Below are 24,846 nucleotides of genomic sequence, written 5' to 3'. Positions count from 1 at the left end.
TACAGCCACTATGGAAATCAGTGTGGCAGTTCCTTGGGAAGCTGGGAATCAATCTACCTCAAGATCCAGCTATACCATTCTTAGGTATATACCCAAAGGACTCTAAATCCTACCATAAAAACACTTGCTCATCTATGTTCACTGCTGCTCTGTTGATAATAACCAAAAATTAGAAACGGTTTAGACACCCATCAACTGATGAATAGAAAGTAAAATATGGTACATTTATACAATGGGATATTATTCAGTTGTTAAAAAAATCAACTTATAAAATTTGCAGATAAATAGAAGAGGCTAGAAAAAAATCATTCTGAATGAGATAACACAGCTCACAAAAGGACAAATATTGTATGTTTTCTCTTACATGTGGATGTTAGCTATCAAGCCTTTGGTGTATGTGCTACAATTTGAATCACCACAGAGGTTAGGTACCTAGTAAGGTATTAGGGGGAAAGAGGATTTTTCAAGGAAGAGGAAATAGAATATATTGTTATAGAGAGATAATGGGAAATGAAAATGGGAGGATTAACTAGGGATCGGTGAAAGGAAAGGGTAAGGAAGGTATGTGGGGAGGGACAGCTAACACTACAGGACACCTGAAAAACCATACAGAAACCTAATTCTATAAATATATACATAAAAGGAATCTAAATGCAGTTACCAGATAATACGGAAGAGAAATCCCCAACTAGACATGCCTTTCTCAGCCCTCATCAAAAGAAGTGCCATCTTGCAGTGGATGGGAACTAATCCATTGGCCCACAAATGGAATACGTACAGAGACTGAAAGATTTTAGAGCATTCAGTCCCAAATAGGATGTCAACAAACCTCTCCCCTCAGAGTTCAGGAAGCTATGTGGAAGAGGAGGAGGAAAGATTGTAAGAGCCAGAGGTGATGGAGGACACTAAGGACATGTTGTCTTCCAGACACAACAGGACTGACATTCAAATGAATTTACAGAGACTGTGGCAGCATGCATAAGATCTATATACATTCAAGCCAGACAGGGTCCCAGAGCTGGGAGGAGGAAACGGTCTGTGGCTCTCATACCCTAATCCAGATCCTATCTGCAACTAGTATCTTCTGGCAGAGGGAAAATAAGTTTTCTCCAGTGGAATTTTGCTAGGTATTTTTGTTTTGTTGTTTGTTTTTTGAGACAGAGTTTCTCTGTGTAACAGTCCTGGCTGCCCTGGGACTCACTTTGTAGACCAAGCTGGCCTCCAACTCACTGAGATCCACCTTCCTCTGCCTCCCAGATGCTGGGATGGGAGGCATGTGCCACCACCTCCCGGCTTTGTTGGGTATTTTAACCACATCTCAGGGCAGCTTTCATGCCCAGCAGTAGATGGCCAATACAAAACAAACTCAATGTTGTTTTTATAGACCTTCTGTCTCATTGTGGTTTATTCGGGATTTTTTTTTTTTTGTCTTGTTGATCTTTTGCTTATTTTGATTTTTGTTTTTGTGGGTTTTTTGTGTGTATTTCTTATTATTGTTTGTTGTTTAATTTCACATGCTTTGTTTCTTTTACAGAGAGAGAGGAAAAAGTCAAAGTGGTGTAGGTAGGGAGGTAGGAGGATAAAACATGGTAAGAATATAATGTATGGAAAAAATTCAATTAAAAATTTTATAAAAAAGACTTGTGAAAATACCGTAAGTTAATATTTACTCTAATAATTTTAAATTTATGGATTTTTCTGTGAACCATGTAAGAGTCAAAGATGAAGGTCTGAAAGGTCTTCAATTAGGGTAGTCAATATTCTGGAGAGCCACTATAACTAGCAAGAGATGGTATCAACAGGCAAAGTATAAGCAGAAAGATAATAGACAAGTAACTAAAAAAAAAAATGACATCATGAAAGTTGGGGAAATTTGCTCATGATTCTGATAAAAAGGTAGAAATGGTAATTTCTCATTCAGGTTTCCTACTTCAAAGCACTAAACTCTTCATCTAGAGCCCAGGTTATAGAACTTTTATGAAAAGACCAAACACTAAGTAATTTTGGCTTTGTGGACTACACAGTCTGTATGGATCATGAAAACGGCTACAGATAACATATAAATGAGAACATGGCTGTATACCAGTAAAGCTTTATTTCTAGACACCAAAGATGATTTTCCTAAAATTTGCACGTGTCACCAAGTATTATAATTCCTTCCAATCATGAAAAACCTAAACTAGTGCTTACTTCACAGACACACACAAAGTTTCTGAACCTGTTTGCTGCAACGTGACCTAATACATTCATTTGGGGGAAACAGTGGAGAGAGCCAGAGAATACAGCCGAGATCACTCTCTTGTGGGTTATCCTAATTGACATATACAAAACTTCAAGGAATCCAGGTATTCTCTCCAGTGTGTGTACAGGATACCATAAATAAGCAAGAACTGGTGGCTGAGGCTAGGGTTCACATTTAACTAGATCTCGAAAGTATACTGGACCAGAAGAATTTTAAAATCCCTGGTTTGAAAAAGAGAAACCCACTCAAATATTAGATCTGAACTTGGCACCATACAGCAATAAACAAAGTAACCTTTTCTGAACCACATTCATAGGCCACAGTCCCTAACCTGGTTTTGCCTGTTGTTCTTTTATTTGGGTCTTAAGAAGATGACATCATCACCACTATCAAACTCTTGCTATATGTCAGTCACCTTGCTCAACTGTAAACAAACATTTGCATTTAATCCTCATTCCAGTTTCCTGAAATAGAAAGCATTTACTCCATTTCACCATTGAAGAAACTCTCTTTGAGAGAGCCTTTTATTTTATTTATTTTTGTTTCTCCTAGGTCCTTCTCTCCATACATTTTAAACTTACTAAAACAACTGTAATGATTTTATTTTATTTTTTTACCTGCAGATGATCCTTAAATAGCCCTAGAAACCTGTCCAAGAGATCATTGAATTTCCACACAATCAAAATGTATAAACATGGCTTGCTCCCAGAAAGCATCACGAGCTTTTTCTTCCATCACTGCCTTCTTCTCTATTCCCTCCCTCCCACCAGCTTTCAGACACAAAGGCTTTATTCTCAGTCCCTAATCTGTCATGGACGTGTCCAATTCATCCCCAAAGCACCCTGGCACTTGATACTCTAAGCAATCTTCTTAAACGGCCTTTGTTTTTAAAGCAAAGAACCACAAGATAATAGAACAAAAATAAGTGTGATTAGCCTACAGTTGTTCCAAAGAGAGTCATAACAAGTTTTGCAGTGAGCAGAAACACTCAAATGGGAGTCTAGTCAAGTGGTTAGCTTTACTCGCACCTCTGAGGAACTGTGGCCTTGGACAAGACCCTTGACCCTGTAAGATGGTAATCATACTAACAGGGCTTTAGGGCCACGTTTTGAGACTGGATAAATTAATAAAAGTGAAGTAATTGAAAACTAATATAGATGTAGTGATTGCTCAATAAACCTTAGTTATTTATGACGATGATTTTATCAATATTTACACAAACTCATAAAAAATTCACTGGCAACATTCACACTGAGTATTTAACTAGTAGTAACATTGTATATATCTTCATTCTGCTTTTCTGTTTTAAACATGTAAACATTAATAAATAGACAAAACTATCTTTAAGATCATCCTATTAAATGAAGATGCAATAATATCAATAATCTACTTCAATATTACAAAATGGTTCATCTACGTAAATACGACACACAAATTTCTCAGTCCCCTCTTCAGCTACCCAAAAGATCATGTCCGGTTTGAGGTTGACCTCATGTTAAAAAATTACCTTAGTCTATTTACAATGATTGTCACCCCATGCAATTGGTTGATTTCTGAGTATTGCACTTTAAAGGCACCTACCAAATTTACTTTCATCCTCAAAATCCTCAGGTACGAGTTCATTACAAAAAAATCAATCTTATTCTAATCAGTTTCTTTTTTTCCCCCCTCTCAAGCCAATCTCCAAGTCTATCTACATCTTAGCCAAACTGAAAATTTATAGTTGAGGGCAAGGAAAAGAGCAAAAATAGAACAGTGGGAGTGTGTTTGAAAATACTACTCCTTATTAGGACATGTCCTCTGAAGATGAGTTACTAGAGCTGAATTGAACCTCTATTAACAGTAGTGGATTCCAGAGCCAGACAGCAACAGTAAATAAAGGAGCCCATGCTTACATTCATCTGATGGTTTTGCAGGCTGGAGATGTGTTTCTGGCACCATCGTTCCAGGTTCAGGAAACAAAGCACACAAAACAGTATGTTCCTTAGAATGTTTTCTTTCCTCGCGCAGTTCAATGAATCAAGCCAATGAGGCATGTTTACAGAACTTAAATTTAAGTGAGGTTTTCATCCACAGTAGCTTCCAATTTCTGGTTTTTTGGTTTTTTTTTTTTTTTGTTTTAACTTTATTTTGTAAGTGCTTTTGGCCTCTTCTGTAAATAATCATTGGATTTAAGAAGTTTTTTTTTTTTTTTTTTTTCTTTAAAGCCCTCAGAGACGACTTTAGCCTTTCATGCCAGCACTTATAAACTTACTTTGGTAAAGATAAAGACAGAGCATCTTCACAACTCAGGACTGTACTTAAGACAGAGAGGGTGTGTGTTAGCCTAGGGTGCTTTGAAGACCTGAGACTGGTGCAGAGTGCTTTATTTCCCTCAGGTAAAGAAAGTGTGTGTCTTGGCAGGAGCTCACACAACTTACTTTATGATTGCTTTCTCTCCCTCCAGGGAAGAAAACTGAATGAAGATTAGCAGAAGGGGATTTCATACTCTCAGCATTTTCTAGACTTAGTTTCCATCTAGGGACACTGATATTCTTAAAAATGATCTCCTGACCTCTTGGGGTATCAACTAACTCAAGCATCGTTTTCTGGGGTGTGAGTTGTACTTCCAGTCGGTAGAACACAGGCAATTTTGTTACTTCCCACCTATAATTTCATCTTGAGAGGTCACCCCTATGCAGTGGGAAATCAGAAACTGATTGACTGATTTTGAAGTAAAATACCTATAAATCCATTGAGAACTCCCTGGAATATTTGTTTTTCAAACTGAAAATATTCTTGTAGAATACTGGGCACTGCTTACTGTTTTATTCCACTATTAGACCTCTTGAAATGTTTTATTCTTTTGATTAAAATGAAATGATTGTTTTCTTTTGTAAAGATAATTAGCATAAAGAAAGACAAAGTCTTTTAAAATATTATTCAAGACATGAATGAGGAGTTGCTCATTGAAATAGGATTAGAAAATAGGCATCTAAGGGAAGAGCATTGGTTTTTCTCCAGTAAGAAAAATATTTGGGCTACTGAGATTCAAACTAAAGAGTAAATAGCAACCAAAACAGATGAACTTGCAAAATAAGTTCAAGAGTCTAGACCTCAGGCTGGGAGTATAGACTGATGGAAAATCCACTTAGCATGCTCAAGTCCCTAGGGTCTATATGTCCATCACTACCTTAAAAAAAATCATTTTCATTGCCTAGTTCCCATCCTATTTTATCCCTAGCCATAAAGAATACAATAATATGATCTTAGGAATCTCGGGATGATCTTTAATAAATCATTGCAGTGACACTGTAAATGCTGGGTGGGGGGAGGGCAATGGAAAGATAAAGATAACAACAGCAGCAAAGAGCTTGGGATGTAGCTCAGAGGTGCAGTACTTGTCTAGTGTGGGCTTTGAGGCCCTAGGTTCTGTCTTTGCTGTGGTGGTTCACATTTGTAATACCAGCACTTAGGAGAGTGAGGCAGGAGGAATGCCTTGAGTTTGGGGCCAGCCCAGGCTCTGTAGTGAGTTCTGGGTCAGTGCGGTCTACCGTGTGACCCCATCTCCAACATCACAACAAAATAAAAACCAAACAGACAGTACTGTGAACTGGCTGCCTGTTGGGATGGATGGAGGCAATCCCTGGTAAAGTTGGTTTTATGTTGGTTTGTTTTGAATTTATTTTTCAGAGGGTTTGCATTATCTCGGCTCAGAAGAACTACAGTGATGTCCAGCAACACATGCCATTTGTACCATTTAATTTGTTCCAACACCCCTTCCATCTCCACTGTCTCCATGTGCTGTATCACGTGAGCACTGACTGAATCAAAGGCATCTCTGACTCACGCTCCACCAGTTTTCAATATTGTGGATGCAATGTTTCTTTACATTGGCCCTGTCTTCCAGCAGTTTGACTATTTATTTATTATTTTATTTAGTGGATTTTATCTTATATTCTCTCCATAGAGAGGTTATATTTTATTTTTTTACAATTCATCCTGAAAAGATATTCAGCTTTCTCTCTGAAAGTCACCCACACATAGGAGAGAGGTAGAAAGAAAGAGAGTGAAGTATCTCTTCCTCAGTTACAAAGGATAGTGAATTAAAAACTTCTTAGTAAGTGGCGGTAGAAATGAACAAGAAGAGCTGGCCACTCATTCATTATATTCACCATTGTTTGTTTATTTTTTAATCCCTGAACTCATCTGGATGCACAAACTTCAGAGATGATGGGGATGCCCCATGACACTCACTCTAGCCCCATAATTTTGGATTATTCCCACGTGTGCCATCTCCTACCCTACCTCCTTCATCCCTACACGATCGTCATCCTGATTCTAGAGTGGAAGAGGAAGTGAAATGATGGTTGGGGAGAGAATTGGAGGAGAAAAGAAAGAGGGTGGGGTGATCTCCCTTTTGTGTAAAAGCCTGTGCCTGACTAGAGGTGCCTTCTATGCTCACCGACATTTGTCTGTCTAAAACTAAGCCAGGAGAAATGGCTCAGTCCCTAAATTCTGAGGTCCCCTCTCAGTCCCTAGTCACTTTCAGATTCCTGTAGGACTACCAATCTTCTCTTCAATCTCACAGCTTCCTTGCAGCTCCTCATCATCCATTTGTTTCCCAGATCCCGCTGTCCCCTACTCTATTTCCCACATTGTCTGCCCTTTCCTTGTCATGGGCTGTGGATGGCATCTTGTATTCTGGCCAGCCCACTTTTTCAGATGAGTGCGTTTTTTTTTTTTATTTTTTTTTTTTAACCAGTTCCAAGGTGACTTCTCCAGCTCACTAAAACACAATCTCACATTCCCTCCATTAGTCTCCACCTGAGCTCATTCACACAGGATGCTCCTCGGGGACTTTTTGGACCAGTATTCCCATCATTGTCCACAAATGCAGCTGTCTGTCTTCTACTCTGCTACTGAAAAATACCCACCAACAGGTGAGCAAAGTCTATTATGTGGCTTTTAAAGTCCGACCTCGAGTCTTTCCCCAACATACACAGAAAAGAGATTTCACAGAAAAGAGAGAGCCCGAGACAACCTTAAAGGAGGCAATAGTAAAGGCTGGGCAGTGGTGGCGCACGCCTTTAATCCCAGCACACCACATGGGAGGCAGAGGCAGAGGCAGATGGACCTCTGTGAGTTCGAGGCCAGCCTGGGCTACAGAGTGAGTTCCAGGAAAGGTGCCAAAGCTACACAGAGAAACCCTGTCTCAAAAAAGACAGAGAGAGAGAGAGAGAGAGAGAGAGTGAGAGAGAGAGAGAGAGAGAGAGAGAACCCTGTGCTAAGGGTCTTTTTGTAGTATAAAATGGGGGAAATATGTGACCATAAGGTTTGTCTAGGATCATATTCTTCTACTTAGGAATGAGTGTGGGACATTTTCAAGTCACTAAAAATTTTCTGCCTATGTGCGTTTAAAACTTTTTTCTTCTCATATATATGTGTTTTATTTTGCTCACAAAAATTGGCTCCCAGATGCTGGGTTTTCAGCAAGGAGACACTTGTGAGTATTAAGATGATGGTGGTCAAGGACAGTTAGAAAGTCTTGAGCAGAGTCATGAAGAAAGGATCTTGACATGGGGGAAAAAAGGAAATTCTGTTGAAGTGAAACATTGAAAACTATCATTAGAGAAGCACAGAGATGGTCTTTAGTACACTTCCATTTGCACCTTGGCATTGACTCCTGGTTGTGTTGAAATGGTAGCATAATGACCAAGCCCTGCAATATTTCCACCACCCCTTCACAAAGAACAGAATCCTCTTAGAATGCAGACAAAGGGCAACTTAAGGAAGATCTCTCGGCAATGAACAGAAAAACAGGTGGTGGTTTTACTGAGTGTTGGAACAACCATTTATCCACTCTGTGTGCTGTCAGCCTGGGAGACACAGAGCCTTGCCGGTGCGCCTTCTCATTCCCTGTGACAGCACACAGGCATAAAGCTGGACGTTATGGTTGGCACCACTGAGTTCTTTCTCACTCACACACCCAATTCATGTGTGTGTCATCTGAATGACTTCCTTCTGAGCAGGATTCTTGTCGGTGCTTTTACTACTTTCTCATTTTCCCTTTTATATTATTCTTTTTTAAGATTATAAAATTATTATATATTTCCTTCTCCCCTTTCTTCCCTCTAAAATCTTCTATACAGCTCTCCTTTCTTTTTTTTTAAATTCATGGTCTCTTTTTTCATTAATTGTTTTACACACACACACACAAACACACGTATGTATACACACACACAAACACACGTATGTATACACACACACACACACACACACACATATATATATATGCATTCTTAAATATAACCTGTCCAGTCTATATAATGTTCCTTGAATGTCTTATTTAATACCTACTGTGTCTGACATAATACCACAGAATGCTAAATACCCTGCTCAGAAATCATACATTTAATGCATCATCATTCTTATTTGACCCACAATCTAATGTTGTTTTTAGTCTTGAAAAGAAACATCTTATTAGAATTAAATAAAATGTTTTTATGGTTTTAGGTCCTACAGACATTATTTTTTTCCACACTCCCATGTGACCTGGGCTAGGCTGACCTGCAATCTGCCCTCTGTCTCTATGCTGGGAGTATAAGTCCTCATGATCATGCATGGCTTTCCACAAGGTCCTCATGCTTCTATAGAGAACAACTGGGTCTCCCCTGTCCCTAACAATTGGTGTTCTCTTGAGACTCATTAACATAATTTCAACAGTGTATGTATGAATCTTCACAGATTTGTGGACTGTCCATAGTAATGCTTTCATGTACGAATGAAAAAAGAGTCACTCCAGGTGGAGTAACTGTTGCCTTGAAAGTGAGGACACAAATTCTTAAATCACATAAGTTGAATTGCCAAGCCAACATAAGCTTAAATCCCTCTCCATTCTATACCAGGCCCTAAATTTATGTGAATTATATTCAATTACAAAATATTTCTTGTCCTGGCACTTTTAAAGATAAAAAATTACTTTCTTTCATTTATTTACACATTTCACTCAGATTTAGATAATGTTTGACCAAGGGCTTTATTATGATTATATTAATTTTTTTTTCTTAAATTCCATGAAAATTGGTTTTTAGCTGTATGTGATTAGCTGAAGGCATTAGGCATTACTGGCTCCTAAATTCACTATTTGGAATCCTCCTTGTTTATATTATTCTATTCTTTTAATAAAAATATTATATTCTTAAAAGTTTTTTGACTTTAATATTGGATGATATTGTAGGAGTGATTTTAAAATTTGGGACACTTTGCTCAGCCTGGTTGAAGGGAGGAGAGGACTGGATCTGCCTTGACTGAATCTACCAGGCTGAGCTGAATCCCCAGGGGAGTCCTTGCCCTGAAGGAGATGGGAATGGGGGGTGGGCTGGGGGGAAGGCAGTGGGAGAGGCGGGAGGAGGGAGGACAGGGGAATCCGTGGCTGATATGTAAAATTAAATTAAATTATAAAATAAAAAAAAGAGTTAAAAAAATCAAAAACAAAACAAAAAAATTTGTATTATTAAAAATTAAAATGTTCTATCAGAATAAGTACTTATATAATTAAAGTTCATACATTGTAAATTATATAAAGAATTAATATTATTTATATTAACACAAATTAATTTATACAAATATCTGTTAAATCATGAAATGTAAATTGCAATTTAATGTATGTACAACTTATCAATGAATTGTGTATTTATATACATTTTCTGTGATCTTTGATATTTTAAAAGTAATTTTACTTGATTTTTAACAAAGATCTAAAATACTCTTATGTGCATACTTGTTGCTATAGAAACAAAACCAGTAACTGATACACTTGAAATCAATCATTCCAGATGGGGCTAAGGTCCATTTCTGAGTGCTTCACATTTTTCAAACTGTCTGTCATCTGTGACAATACAGACTTGAACATCTGTAATCCAGGCTCACTGCAAGAAGTCCTAAACCCAAGTTTTATTTCTACAGTAAACACAATTAGACAAGTTCTAGGTTGTTTTAATGTATTAGTAATATGCATTGTCTTCTTTCCACCATCAATCAATTCACACCGTTACAAAAATCTTTTCTAACTATTCCTTTACCTGAAGTCTCTCTGAAATCCACCTCTAGTCAAATATTAATGGTTTTGTTTTACAGCAAAGAAATTCAAATCAGTAACACTAGACTTGAGACATATGAATGCGTAAGGACGGAGGAATGGTCGTCCTGAAGAAGTGTTTAGAAGAAACTTTAAAAAGACAAAAGTGTTCTATAAGATTTAATTACAAAATTTTTATTACAAAAGCTGCCATATTCCTTAAAGAGTAGGCTAAAAAATCGAGAGATGAGGAAATCCCAGCTTGTACGAAAGGGAAATTAAAACGAAGCAGTAATGGTTGGGCAAGAAGGAACCCAGAAGTATAAATCAAATGGTGATGGCGGAACATGGTACTGTAAATAAAGCAATTGCTTACAATTTCGGTGAATTCCACAGGAGTGACAAAATGTCATTACTGAGGGAGAAGAAACCATGAGCACAGGATGGGAGAAGGAGGAAAATGGGCTTCTGTCCGAGGTCAGAGGAGTGAGAGCAGAGTGTTCCCAACATGTACCGTGTGCTTTAGTAAAATCAAGATGAGACTTAAGGGCACACTATTAGAGCAATTAAAGAGTTGACGTATTTATTAATTCAAGTAATACTCTAAGAAAATCATAAAATTTTACACCTGGAAATCCCGTAGGAGGATGCCCAGTCCAGTGGCCTGTTGGTGATAGGGGCAAATGGGGCAGTAAGGGAGGCAGTGAGGCAGAGATGTTTGCCATTTTGTCTTCATAATCCAATATGCTTTTTGTGCCAATTTATTGCAACCAAATCTCTTAAGGCAGTGTACTACATAGAAGTTATCAATAATGAATGTCTCTTGGAAGGTAGATAATATGTGGAAGCCAATACATGACCGCAGTTGGAATCAAATTTAAACCAGTAAAGCAAAGGGAAATGTTTCTATAAGTTATTGAAACATATTAACTATGGAGATGCACCTTAATAGGTTCTATGTAAATTTAAGAAAATAATTTTCACCCGTAAAAGAGTTAGCTAGAGGGAGGAGGGAGGAAGTCATAGAGAGAAAGATGGGTAGGGATTAGGAGCGAGATGGCCAGGGCAAATACACACACATACACACACACACACACACACACATAGGCATACACATACTCACACAAAAAAAATGAAAGAGAGACACACACACAGAAATGAAAGAGAGGGAGACAGACAGACAGACAGACAGACAGACACACACACACACACACACACACACACACAAAAGGAATGTTCCCAATCTGTAGCAATTCACATAGGCAATAAATACAGTCTTCTTTACATGGCATTAAAGAACATTTCCACTTTATCCAAGTGATAACATTTTTTCTTTAAAAAATTATTTTTTTTAAAGTTCCAGGACAGCCAGGACTATGTACAGTGACCCTGCCTCAAAAATATTACTTATTTTGTCTGTGTTCCTGTGTTTTTCGTGCACATGCACATAGGTGCACACATGCCAGGGCATGCAAGTGGAGGTCAGAGAGCAACCCATAGAGTTTCCTATCCATCTATCATGTGCATACTAGGGAGTGAACTCAAGTCATCAGACTTTGGCTGCAAGTACCTTTACTAGCTGACCCCCTCACCCCCAGTTAAAGTCTGACGATCAAAGCCAAAGTCTTTCTCTACACTTCACAGGGTGCGGCATAAGTACACAAAAGCCAGTCAGGAGGGAGCACCACCATAAACAAGGAACTACTGCCTGCTCGACTCTCAAGAAACCCAACACCAAGGAAGACAAACGGTCATCCTTAACAACACAGAGAAGAGCAACTTAGTTCACCAGGATGCTAAACAGTCTGGGCTCTTTCTGTTCTCTGCAGTTTCAGACATACTTCTGCTCCCATAGATTGCATGCACAAGTTCAGAAGTCTTCCAATTTATTTGTCTACATAATCCAATAGAATGTTGTTTAATATAGATATTCTAGAGTGTTAAGTGAGCTTTAAGATTTCGTGAAAGCCTTCCTATGTAAGTAGATGTTGTGACCACAGGATATTGTTATTGAGGAAAAACGGGGGCAACAGTTATAATTACAGGAGGAGAAACAGGCTGGCAGGTTAAATTGTTTCACAATTTCTCTTACCTTTGCTTTGACTTAATATTTAGCACAGTGATGGTTTATGTAGTATACAAAAATCAAATATGAAATTTTAAGCAACGCTTTATTGTATTTTGAAATGAAAAAGTCCCCTTGTTTAGATGTGTGCACATACAAGCACACCCTCAGGATACAACTCTTTTAAGATTTTAAGCCATAGAAAATGCTTGAAACACACATTTATATTAAAACATCCTTTGCATGAATCCACTGACCCATTTTTCTAAAGTAAAAATTGCCTCTGGGTTTCCACTTGCATTGAAACTGTAACAAACAGAGCTCAATTGCATCCACACAGAACCTTGAAGACTATACTTCAAGTTGCACAACTGACCTTTTCCACAAAAAGTACAGGCATCCATAGCCTCAAAGGCACGCAAGTGCATTAAGGAACGTTTTTTGAAACAAAGAATTGTGTTGCTTTTCTTGTGTAGAAACCAATTTAGATGTCAAATACTTCTTTGCATTTCCTTGCATATTTGTAAACATGGCTTTTACTATTATTATTATTATTATTTTAACTTAAAGGAAAGTTATTTGATCACTTTACAGGCTAACAAACAATACCTTCTCCGGTGAGCTGAGCAGAAGAAAAAAATAAAGACCACACATTTAGCAGATTTTCAGACACAGAAAAGAGAAACTGAATACACACACAATCCCATCTCACATCCTGGCATGAAGACCACAGCCGGGCATCTCCAGCACAACCCACATGTACGTGGTGGAGAGCACTGTACTCACCTGTCTGGCTGAGCTGCGATGTGCTTCTACTTCTTCGCGATACGATGGCGACCACTTTGGCACTCAGGCTGGATCTGCGCTTCTTTCCGCCTGCTCCAACGGTCCCCACAGCCGTGTCTGACTGACTGCCATCATTATGCTCCAGTGTGTACATCTCTCCACTTACACTGGTGCTCTTGATGATGGCTCTTCCTGAAGTCATCCGTCTGCCTTGCATTTTGGGGGTAAATGAACTATATTTACAAAGTAAAAACATATATGCATCCATAAATTACAGGTCAGCATAACTGAAACTATAAAACTAATTTACTTTTGAAATAATCCAGACCCTTCTTTCTTTTTTAGGTGAAAGAGCCAGCTGAGTAGTAGCCCTAATATATATGTTTTCAGATCACATCTTTTTTCTTTCTAAAAACAGATTCATTTTATGTGCATGTGTGAGGGCAAGAGGGAGGACCAGTGTGTGCACCAGGTGAGAACCAACCTCAGTCCCTCATGTTTGTATGTCAGCCACTTTATCAGCTGAGCCACCTTCTTATTCACTCACTAGTTTTTGTTTTTGTCTTTGTTAAAACACACTCCATCCAATGGTTTTCAAGTCTCTCTCTTTGGATTATTTTTCTTTTTATAGTAAGGTATAGCAGGTATTATATATTATTATTATAGTAAGGAATGAACATGTATCTGTTTTCTTCTTACTATATCCACAAATGAAATTCTATTATAGCTCTCAACTTAATTTATATTATAGCTTAATTTCTATCATAGCTCCTGACTTTTCATTAGAAAAATATTATTTCATTGCTCCTTGACCTCAAGTTCAAAATGTTGTTTTACCAACAGCAGGATTGTGATACTCAGAGCATCATTCCCTTAGGTCATGGGGAAGTTTAAAGTTAAATAACTCTTAGCATATGCCCACTGTGAAAATATATGTAGAATGAGTTGGGAGGGTTCAGAACTTTTTCATGAATATTTGATTATAGCAGTGCAATATTTTGCAATGCTGACAGATGTTTATGAGATGACAGAAATTGGGGCAGCAAGTGTTACTATTCAAGAGAACTGCATTAAGAAGTTATGGTAAGCCAGTCTGTTAAAAAAAAAAACAACAAAACTGAGATTATTTCTCCTTGAAATCCAAAGTATTTGCTTAAATGCTTGCAGTAATTTTTGTATAAAGATGTCTATGGCTCTCTAGAAGTCTTGGAACACCTCTAACATTCAATGAGAGCAGTCAGGCTTTCTCAGTTCTACTGACCTATCACCATAATCAGTCAGATTCATGAATACAAGATCAGGGCTTTAGCAGAGATACACTTTCTATGCCACCCTGCCCCATTTCTTAACTTCATTCATTCTGCTTCTGTTGCTCTCCACAAAGTGATAGTAAGCCCTTATTGCCAAAGACAACAACTGTAAGACTCACTGAACATGGAGAAGTCAAGCTGGTACACACCTAGAGCCTTCACCCTATTGGCTAGTGTTCGTGCTCCTGGAGGCAACTCTGCACTTTACCAGAGGGGGAGGGTAAAACCCAGCTATGAACCTTTTGGTCTACAATGGTGACCTGCCTGCAAGATGCGTCGGTGCAGTAGTGGCAACAAGCTTGTGGGAGTAACCAACCAACATCCGATCCGATTTAAAGCCCACTCCATGAGATGGAATTCCTTCCCCAACCTGCTCAGGTGGCCAAGAACCTGAGACTATTATAGACAGAGACCTAGGGGAAAGTCAGATGCTATTGTTTGCTACAGGAACATAGAAATAAAATGACTCCTAGAGACACTCTGCCTTACTCAGATCAGTGTCCTGCTCAGCATTTATCAGAGAAACTTTTTCGTGCAGTGGATGAGAACAAATACTAAGACCTGCAAATGGACAATGGACAAAGAGTCAGAGACCTTGGAACACTCAGACCTCGGACCACTTGATCTCAGACAAAAGGCTGAGAAGTGATGAATTAATTTCTTTAATGAAAATTGAGAGCAGTAATAGAATTCCATTTTATGGACATAATAATGAGAAAAACAGATACATGTTAATTTAATTGACTGAGCTCATTTAATTGAAAACCTATTTTCAATTGAGAAAACTGGGTTGTCTCTCTCCAGTCACTTCTCTTGGGTCTCAGGGAACCATGTGGAAGGGGAGGAGGAAAGAGGGTATAGGGTAAACCAGGCCTTCTAAACACAGAAGGACTGACACACACATGAACTCACAGAGACCGTGACAACATGCACAGGAGATCCACAGGACTGGGCCAGATGGGTCCCAGTGCTAAGAGGTAGGGGGAGGGACACAGTCCTCCATCCCTGTCCCTAGCCCAGAAGCTTTCTTTTATTGGAAACCACTCCAAAAGAGCCTTATTAGGTACACAAATCACTCGTAAGGGCAGTCTCCACGCCTAGCAGTAGATGGCCAACACAAAATGTACTCAATGGCATTTTTGTAGACTGTCTCATAATGATTTATCAGGGCTTTTCTTTTCCCTTACATGTCCTTTGTGTATATACTGTGGTTTTTGATGTGTTTTTATAGGACTTCTGTGTGTGCACGTGTGTGTGTGTGTGTGTGTGTGTGTGTGTGTGTGTGTGTGCTCGCATCTACACGAGCTTCTTGTGCTTTTTCTTTGGCTCTTTTTCTTCTGTTTGTTTTGTACTACTCTTCTTTGTTTTATTTTATTTTATTATAACACTTTAGATACCTTTAATATTCTAATAGGAGAAGGAAAGGGTTCGGATTTTGATGGATGGACAAGTGGAGAGGATCTGGGAGTAGTTGGGCAAGGGGAAACCATAATCAGAAGACACTGTATGAAAAAAATCTATTTTCAATAAAAAGCTAATCCTCCTTTAATGTATGCTTGTATCCTTTAAGAAAAATATGAAAGACTGTTGCTGTGCAAAGCTGTTTAGAGTCTTACTGCATGCTAGTCCCATGGTTTATATTTTGTACTGATAAAACTAAGGTCTGATCTTATACTTTGCACACACTGTATACCTTTCCACTGATGACTGACTTCATTTCCAAGCAAGAAGTGAAAATGTGATCCATAAACATTCAAATACCCTGTGATATAACCTGCCTTTGTAGTCAAATAAAAGCTACACCTTTCTGTGAACTTCATTTCATTCCAACTAGTTTTTAAAATTTCTCTTCCAGGCTCTATACATCTCCCTCACCTCTTGTCATCTTTACTGACTTGTGCTAGGCTTGTTCTTATCGCGTTGCCAACACTGGCTACCAAAGTCACCACTCTAAGGCAGAAAACCAGGCTTTTCTCGACCTAGCACACATTATCCAGATTTGAAGTCATATCTGCAATTGTTCTCTCGTTCCAGCCTTTTATTTTCTGCAATGACTGTATGCACATGAGCACATGAGCGCATGAGCAAGCCCATGTGCCTGTGTGTATAATTACACAAGCTTCTGAGATCATCCTCATGCTTGCCGCTGTTCCGTTGTTTTCCTCTTTAACAAGCTAATGAAAGCATTATCATTTTCATCTGCTCTTTCTTATCTGAAGTCCCCACCTTGAAAATTTGTTTTAAAAGTGTGGAACTCCCATCAAAGATGTCTAAATGTAATACTCAGGCTAAATCAGCAGTGATGTCCATGAAGGGCATACGATGAGCTTGCTCACCCTAGCCTTATCTTCCCTCAGTCTTGCCATCTGGTGCGGGGATAGAGCATCTTCTGTTCTCCTTTAACTAACTCTGATTTTCAGTCTGTGCTTTTGGATTAATTTTGTTTTAATTTCCAGTTCTTGGTGAGGGGAGCTCTAATTATGCTTTGTTAGTGACTGCTAGTAACATTTCAATTTGTGGTGACAACAGTGGATATATCTGTAGACGAAGACTTTTGGATACCAGACAGCAAGGACACATTGATGGTTGGTTGGTAGATGATGGAAAATCTGGCTTGTTAGCTTCCTGGTTGGTCTGCTTGTTTGCATACTAGCAAAAATTCATGTCGTTAAAAAAAAAAACAAAAAAACAAACAAACAAACAAAAAAACAAACCATCTTGTACACACTGAATAGAGAACAGTCCTATGAAGCATGACGTTGGGTTTTGGTAGAACAGATATATATGACAAAATGAAACTTGTTATTATTTTCATGAAAAATCACCTTTTGTGTATGAGCGTTTTGCCTGTAAGATGTTATGCATTTTTATGCCTAGTGCCTTCAGAGGCCAAGAGGGCATTGGATCCCCTGGAGCTGAAGTTACAGGTGGTTGTAAGCTGTCACGTGGGTGCTGGAAATTGAACCAGGGTTCTCTGGAAGAACAGCCAGTGCTCTTCACCAATGAGCCAATGCTGTTTACCGATGAGAAACAATCTTCATTGTTGGTAAAATCGTTGTACAATATGTGTGTTTTGGGATACTATTCAAGCAGATGCACATTAGATAGCAAGGTGCCCTACATTTAACAGAGGTTGTTTTGTGATCTGTGTAAGTTAATATCTATCTCTCTAATTCCAGCATAAAGAACTGAAGAGTCTGCATAGGGGAAATAGACATAACTTCAAATGACTTGAATATTTTTAAAGTAAAATCCATTCTTGAGAAACTGTTGGCTTAGAAGAATTTCAATACAAGGATTGAAACCTGCAAAGTGTAGATGTCAAAATAGCTTGATGATTTTTAACTAAAGAGGTTTATGAAACTATGCCTAGATTTCATGTCACATCAAGAGGATAGTTACAAGAGAAAACAGGCATCAGTAAGTACTGATGAGAATCTGGAGAAACTTTTAACACAACATTGCTAGTGGAAATGTTAAACGATGGTAGTGTTTTGGAAACACTTTGTCATTAGTTATATTTGGAGTTTCATATGAATTAAAATTTCCACTTAAAAGTTAAACAAAGTTATCATACTGCCCAGCAATTTCATTCTCAGAAATTCCCTCAAGATAAATGAGAACATATATTCACACAAAGCCATACATGAGTATTGAAAGCATCATTATTCAAAACATTCAAGTGGAAGCAACCTAAATGACCACCCTCTGATGGGAAAATAAAATGAAGTGTACACCACAATGGTGTATTATCAACTACAAAATAGAATGGACTACTAACGGATGTTAAAATACAAAGTCAGAAACATTCTATATGGAAGAAACTAGGGAAAATGCCCATGCATCGCAAAAATTTATCTCAGTAGTATGTCTAAGAGTGAAACGCATTTAAAAAAAAATCTTCAGATCAATGGTTTTACATAGAGGAGGGAGATTTGGTAAACTGTTTGTGTTATGAATTTATTTGGGAGATGATGGAATTTACACAATCAGATGTGAGTATTCCTTGTCTAACCTTGTGAATGCACTAAAAATACTGATGTATAGTTTAAGAATGAATTTTATAATATCTCAATTTAAAAATAAATAGCCTTATATCTTGCCTAGATTTTTGTCAGTGGGCATATAATACAAGTACAAAATGTTATTTTAATAATATATAAGTTAATTTTCTCTGGAATTCTTTTCTAAGTAATTATACAGCAGCTTTATTTTTTAAATAAATTAATATGTATTCAAATAATGTTTCAATATTATGGAAAATGGACAATGACATATTTAATTTGAGCTTTCAGTGTGGAAAAAATGCCTTTGACAGTCTAATACATAAATTGGTAAGCATATGTAGAACAAACAATGAGAAAGCCATCACATGGAACTGGCCTGTTTCTCCTGTGGCTGATGGATATTTGAACCATAGGAAGTAACAAGGCCAACTTGGAACTTAGCAGAGCCTTGAGGACTTCATGAAGTGAAGCTTGATGTGATAATGCATTACTCCTATTGTAAGATAATGTATGCACAAATATATGTATGTATGTGTGCATATGTAGGAGATTTGGCATGCTGTAAATAACTACAAAATGACAAGGCTAGTAGAAAATCTGAACAAACATTTAATCAATTAAATCATTAGTATTAACAGGATGATTTTGTGTAATTTTTAGGAAAAATAATGCTATTAATTAAACTCTAAGATACCATTCATAGTTTATGGATCATTAAATTTATAGAAGAAATAAAAATGATAATGTATAACTGAGAGAACAACTCCAAAAATTTTTAAAAGACAGATAAAAGTAAACGTGAATCATCCCAAACTCACTGTCCATAACGTAAGTGAAAAGACATTTTGTTTCCTAGAGATAAAAAGACTAATGGGCCATTTAAGACAATCTAATTCCACCTTTATATGACAGATTTTTGTTGCATTCTTCCAGTGTAAGAAGGCCGGTGCAAACGCTTGTGACAGATAAAAAGATAGGAACCGAGATCTCCTCTCAGAAGCTGTGATGCTTTAGAGCACACAGACCTATGAAAAATAGTTCTATTCTTAAGTTTGCAGCATATTTAGAATAAAATGATATAGAATATATAGGAAAAAACTAAATTAATTCTGTAAGAATGAAAAGAATGAATAACAGGTTCCTAATCTGTAGAAGCAACACTTACACATGAAACTTGCCTTGCATCTCTCCTGTGGATTACAGAAATAAGGATCAAAGAAAGACAGAGGGTCATTGTGACTTCATGGTAAAATACAGACAGCAGTATTTTATGCATAATAAACAGGTAAGGCTGCAATGTGCATATATTCGCAATACTGTTTGCAATGTTGTTAAAACTCACTAAGAGAAATTGTTTCAGTCCTACGTTAAGTTTATAATGCCATATGCATCTCTAATCATATACTGGAGATAGGAACAGGAACCTGCTGATCAGTATTAGGATGTCACACCCAGGCATCTGGCTGATAAATTCCAGAAGATATAACATGTGGACTGATGGTTCATAAGCCAAATATATCAGAGTGCCTCCTGAAAGTCAGTTCAGAATAATATCTGAGGGGTGTACTCAGATCAGCTTAGATGCAAGCCTTTCAAATAGACCAAATCTTCAGACACAATGGTCTTTTAATATGCAATGAATCTCACCCTCACACATGTCTACATATTGGTTGGTAACACAGAGCTATAAGCAGCCTTTAGGAGTGTAGTCTTTCACTCTATTTATTAAGTTGTTCCTAAATCTTATTTGTTTATAGATATTTCATGTTACATAATATTAAATGTAATGATACATTATGAATTCTGTTTCCCAGTTTTTGCTGCTAGCACATGAAGACACAATTGCTTTCTGTATATTGAAGCTGGCTGCATGCAAAAGCTTTGCTAAAACTGACCTATTAATTATACCAGCTGATCCTTCTGATTCTCTTGTTGGGGATTGAACCTAGGATCTCATATGTGATAGTCAAGCATTCTACTATTGGGCTATACCCTCACTTCCAGGTACTTAGTTCTGTTGCAATTATTGAAACACCTGGAGGCAAGAGGAAAGTCTACTACCGGCCATTAAGTTTTATCTACCCTCCCTATTTATTCTTCCATATCTTTTTTGCTTAAATTCAAAATTGCACTACTTTACAGGTGTTCCACTATTAGTACTTGGATCATGGGTTTTCTACTTTGATGATTAAAATATGCATTCTGAGTTACTGAATTCTTCTTCAAATTATACTTTTTGCTCTTTTCAGAATAATGGAAGAACTGTACAGGAGTGAAACTCCATTACTCCTCCCTCATAGTGATAGGAAGAAAAAGACTCAGTACACAATTAATGTGGGACCACAGTGCACAAAATACGCTGTGTCAAAGAAGGTGGTAAGGAGCAGACACATTCCTGAGGTTGTCTTTTGACATTCACTTGCTCACTCACACATGAACGTGCAATCATTACACACACACACACACACACACACACACACACACACACACGATGGAGAGGGGACATGGATTTGACCCTTTTTAAGACAGGGTCTCTCACAGGCCAAGAACACATCAAGTAGGCTAGGCTGCCAAGCCAGAGAGCTTCTGGGATCTTCTTGCCTCAGCCTCAGGAGAGCTAAGCCTGCAAACACATGCCACTGTGACCAGCTTTTTGTTATTGTTGTTTGTTTGTTTTTCAAGACTGGTTCTCACTGTTTAGTTCGGGCTTGTCTGGAACTGAAACTCACTATGTAGTTGAGGCTGTCATGGAACTCAGAGTGCTGGGATTAAAGGCATGTGTCACCCTGCCCTTTTCAATGCCCAGATTTTAACAAAGGTGCTGGTGGTGTTTGAATTCAGCTCCTCTTGCTTTGAAGACAAGAATGTTAGGACTGAGTTTCCCCAGTCTCCACCCCCTTTAAATTTCCCATAGGAAAACAAAGGTGTTTATCTCAGCCCGCTTGTCTTTCGAGGACCTCCCAGTTCCTTCTGTCTTCCCCTCACCCAGCAGTCCTTGGAATCTCTGCTTCTACTGCTCTTCAGTGGCTGCATTTGCTTAGTTTATGGAAAACATTCCCTCGGCGTGACTAACTCACTAGCCAAAGGAAATCTACAGCAAATACTGAAGCTCTTCCCGTGCCAGCTACCACTTTCTCTGTCAGTTCCTCAACTGGAACAGCCCTTTGTTCAGCCCCATAAAACCGGGGCTCTCTGCTCAGGTTTCATTTCCCATGCTTCCACAATGGAAGGCACCCTCAGACCAAAATAGGGGTTCATACAGCACTTACCTTGCGTTTCCCTTTTCTTCCAGTGTTTGGATCACCTCAAATTACTATTTTGTTGCTTACAAATTCTACCAAATTTTTTTTCATTGTTCTTGCTTGCTGTTTATAGTTTTCTGCAATCTACCACAAGCTGTGTTATCATCCCTACTGACTGTGCCACTGGACTGCTGGCTTTTTAGTAAGGGCAGAATTATTAGATCAGCTGTATTTTCCATGAAATTTTCAGATCATAAGAAATGAAGACATATATCGCACAGACTCTAGCCAAGCCTTTCTTTCTCCTTTCTCTCTCTTCCTTTCTTTCCTTTTGTTTTGCTTATTTAAAACATCATTTCTTCCTTCCCTTTCCTCCTTCCAAACTCTCCCAATACCCCTCCCAACTCCCCTTCAAATTCAAGGCCTCCTTCTTCATCAGTTGTTACTGAATTGCTCTCATCAGGTGTCCTGACTCTTCACAGATGGCAGACCTGCCCTTCTTCACCTAGAGTCCAAGTCTTCTGTAACTCCTAGGGGTAAGGCACTGTTCCCAGGTGTGGCAGGGATAAACTCTTGTTAATGTCAGACACTAGCCAGGTACTTTTGTTGGATTTTTCAAAGCTATGACATTTATTGTAGTGAATTCTACATTTTATTTAATACCTGCTTAGAACATCTGCTCCTGACATTTCTGCTCATTTTAATTTCAATTTGTCTAACTTTGGAAGCTGATTTCTTTTAATTTTTAGCTTAGGGATGTTGGTGATTTTTTAGCTTTGTGTCAGATTAAGTTTTAAGTATTTTCTTATAAAATTAGAGAGGCACAATAAAAATCAATCATTTGTAACTTTAAATTTGTAGTTGTAAGGGATACTCAAGTAATCAATTAGACATTGATGACTCATTTGAACCTGTATTCCAAATGGAACAACATGGATTCCACAAGGTGATAATTGTTTCTTACTTGGAAGAGATACAGAATAATCCTAGAAAGTGAAAGAACACAGTGGAGAAACAGTAGCTGGGCATGGCAATAATAACAGAAAAGAAAATACATATGAAGCTGTAAAGCTAAGGAGGACGTCTGCTTCATAGTCACTTTCAGCTATATCATCTGCATACAAGTATTCAATAAGTGACTGAATGAATGAATAAAGAAAAAAAAAACAAGCCAAACAGAAACAGCTCATTAGCTAACACTCTCATTATTAGTTAGTGACAGCACCAAGAAGAGTGCTAGAGATTGACACCTAAGTAGAAAGCAGTCTGTGGGGAAGGCTGGTTGCCCTCACACTGTCCTGTCATGGGAATTCTGATTACAGGGTGCTCCTTATTCAACCATTACTAACAACTCTATTTATCTCATGCCTGCTATCCTCTCTGTGAACTGAAATCCTCTCAGTTCCCATAATTACTCCCTCAGTTGGAAGTAACTCCTTCTGTCCCCATGCCCCACATTACATCTCTGGCACAGCCATATCTGAATGGGATGGCAGGAGTCATAAAGCCCGCACAGCTGCTTGACAAAGATCCAGCAGAGCTGAGCCGCATGACGGCTGCCATGCCACCTTTGGTTCTCATCTCTACTGCTGCATACTTGGGGGACATTTAATGTTTGTATAATTTGAGGATATTGGATTGATGGAAATTTTCTTATGAATGATTAATGCCTTCTCCCAAAATGTTGCTTCTAAGCTTCCCCAGGACAGTCCTGAACATACTATTCCCCCTGTTTTTAGGGAGATATCCTTATCTACTTAGAAGTCTTCGTTATGCCTTGGAGGTTGTGACACATTAAGAAGCCAGAGGTCTCTTCATGAGGCTATGAGACATTCTTTTTTTTTCCCCCCCGAGACAGGGTTTCTCTGTGTAGCTTTGCGCCTTTCCTGGAACTCACTCTGTAGACCAGGCTGGCCTCGAACTCACAGAGATCTGCCTGGCTCTGCCTCTCAAGTGCTGGGATTAAAGGCATGTGCCACCATCATCTGGCTCTAGGAGACATTCTTGAACCGTCTGTCCCTATACTTACACAGGAACAAGATATTCAAAACAAAGTAAACTCAAAAAAGTCAACAAAGATTCGGTGGGCTAGAGGAATTGTCCACAGTTCAGATTATAAGCCTCTTTCCACTGTACACTCAGACAATTACATGGCATACAACTCTGCCCTACATAGAGACATACTGATGAGCAAAGTATGGAATGGAAAGATGATAAAATAATGAGATGTCAGGACTTCCCTGTCTTAGAAAAGTTAGCTATGATGTGGTTGAGAGAAAGCCTGAGCTGACCTACTCTGGTGATCGGATGGCCAAGCACCCTACTGTCATGATACAACTCTCATCCAGTGACTGATGGAAGCAGATGCAAAGATCCATGGCCAAGCCCCAGGTGGAGCTCCAGGAGTCCAATTGGTAAGAGAGGAGGGATTATATGAGCAAGAAATATTGAGACCATGATTGGAAAAAGCACAGGGACAAATAGCCAAACTAGTGGAAACACATGAACTATGAACCAATAGCTGAGGAGCCACCATGGAACTGGACCAGGCCCTCTGAATAAGTGAGACAGTTGATTAGCTTGAACTATTTAGGAGGCCCCCAGGCAGTGGGACCAGGACCTGTCCTTAGTGCATGAGCTGGCCTTTTGGAACCTAGGGCCTATGCTGAGACATTTTGCTCAGCTTTGGTGTAGGGAGGAGGGGACTGGACCTGCCTCAACTGAATCTACTAGGCTGAGCTGAATCCTTAGGGGAGACCTTGCCTTGGAGGTGGTGGGAATGGGGGGATGTGTTGGGAGGGAAGGCTGAGGGGTGGGAGGAGGGAGGACAGGGGAATCGTGGCTAATATGTAAAATTAAATTAATTATAAAATAAAATAATAATTTTATAAAATATAGTAAAAGAATGATATCTCTGTTTATTAATGATTTTAAAACCTGAGGGAAAATGGTTGGAAATGAAAACTCCATTCTGCCATAGTTTATTAAAAAACTTAAGAAAAGAGAAAAGTTAGCTCATGCAGAGCCACTATAATGTCCTATGAGCAAGGAACAATGGAATGCCAGGATTAGACATATAGAAAAATTCTATAAAGATAAATGTGAACATTGTATTATGCCAGAATTTGAATAGTA

At 38.5% G+C, this 24,846-nt stretch overlaps 1 protein-coding gene across 13 annotated transcripts in view; it reads right to left on the bottom strand.

Annotated features, from left to right (window-relative positions):
• Rims1 (regulating synaptic membrane exocytosis 1) overlaps window positions 1-24,846 on the bottom strand; it is a 492,321-nt gene that overhangs the window by 54,597 nt on the left and 412,878 nt on the right. For 9 of the 13 annotated variants that reach the window (XM_059243920.1, XM_059243921.1, XM_059243922.1 and 6 more), the window contains one exon: window positions 13,153-13,385. The exons of the other annotated variants lie outside the window; for them this stretch is intronic. In XM_059243920.1, coding sequence (XP_059099903.1) covers window positions 13,153-13,385 — 233 coding nt within the window. The remainder of the gene's footprint in view (window positions 1-13,152; window positions 13,386-24,846) is intronic. 13 annotated transcript variants of the gene reach the window in all.

Source organism: Peromyscus eremicus, chromosome 16_21, assembly GCF_949786415.1.
Source record: "Peromyscus eremicus chromosome 16_21, PerEre_H2_v1, whole genome shotgun sequence".
NCBI lineage: Eukaryota > Metazoa > Chordata > Mammalia > Rodentia > Cricetidae > Peromyscus > Peromyscus eremicus.
This window is presented reverse-complemented; position numbering and strand designations above follow the sequence as displayed.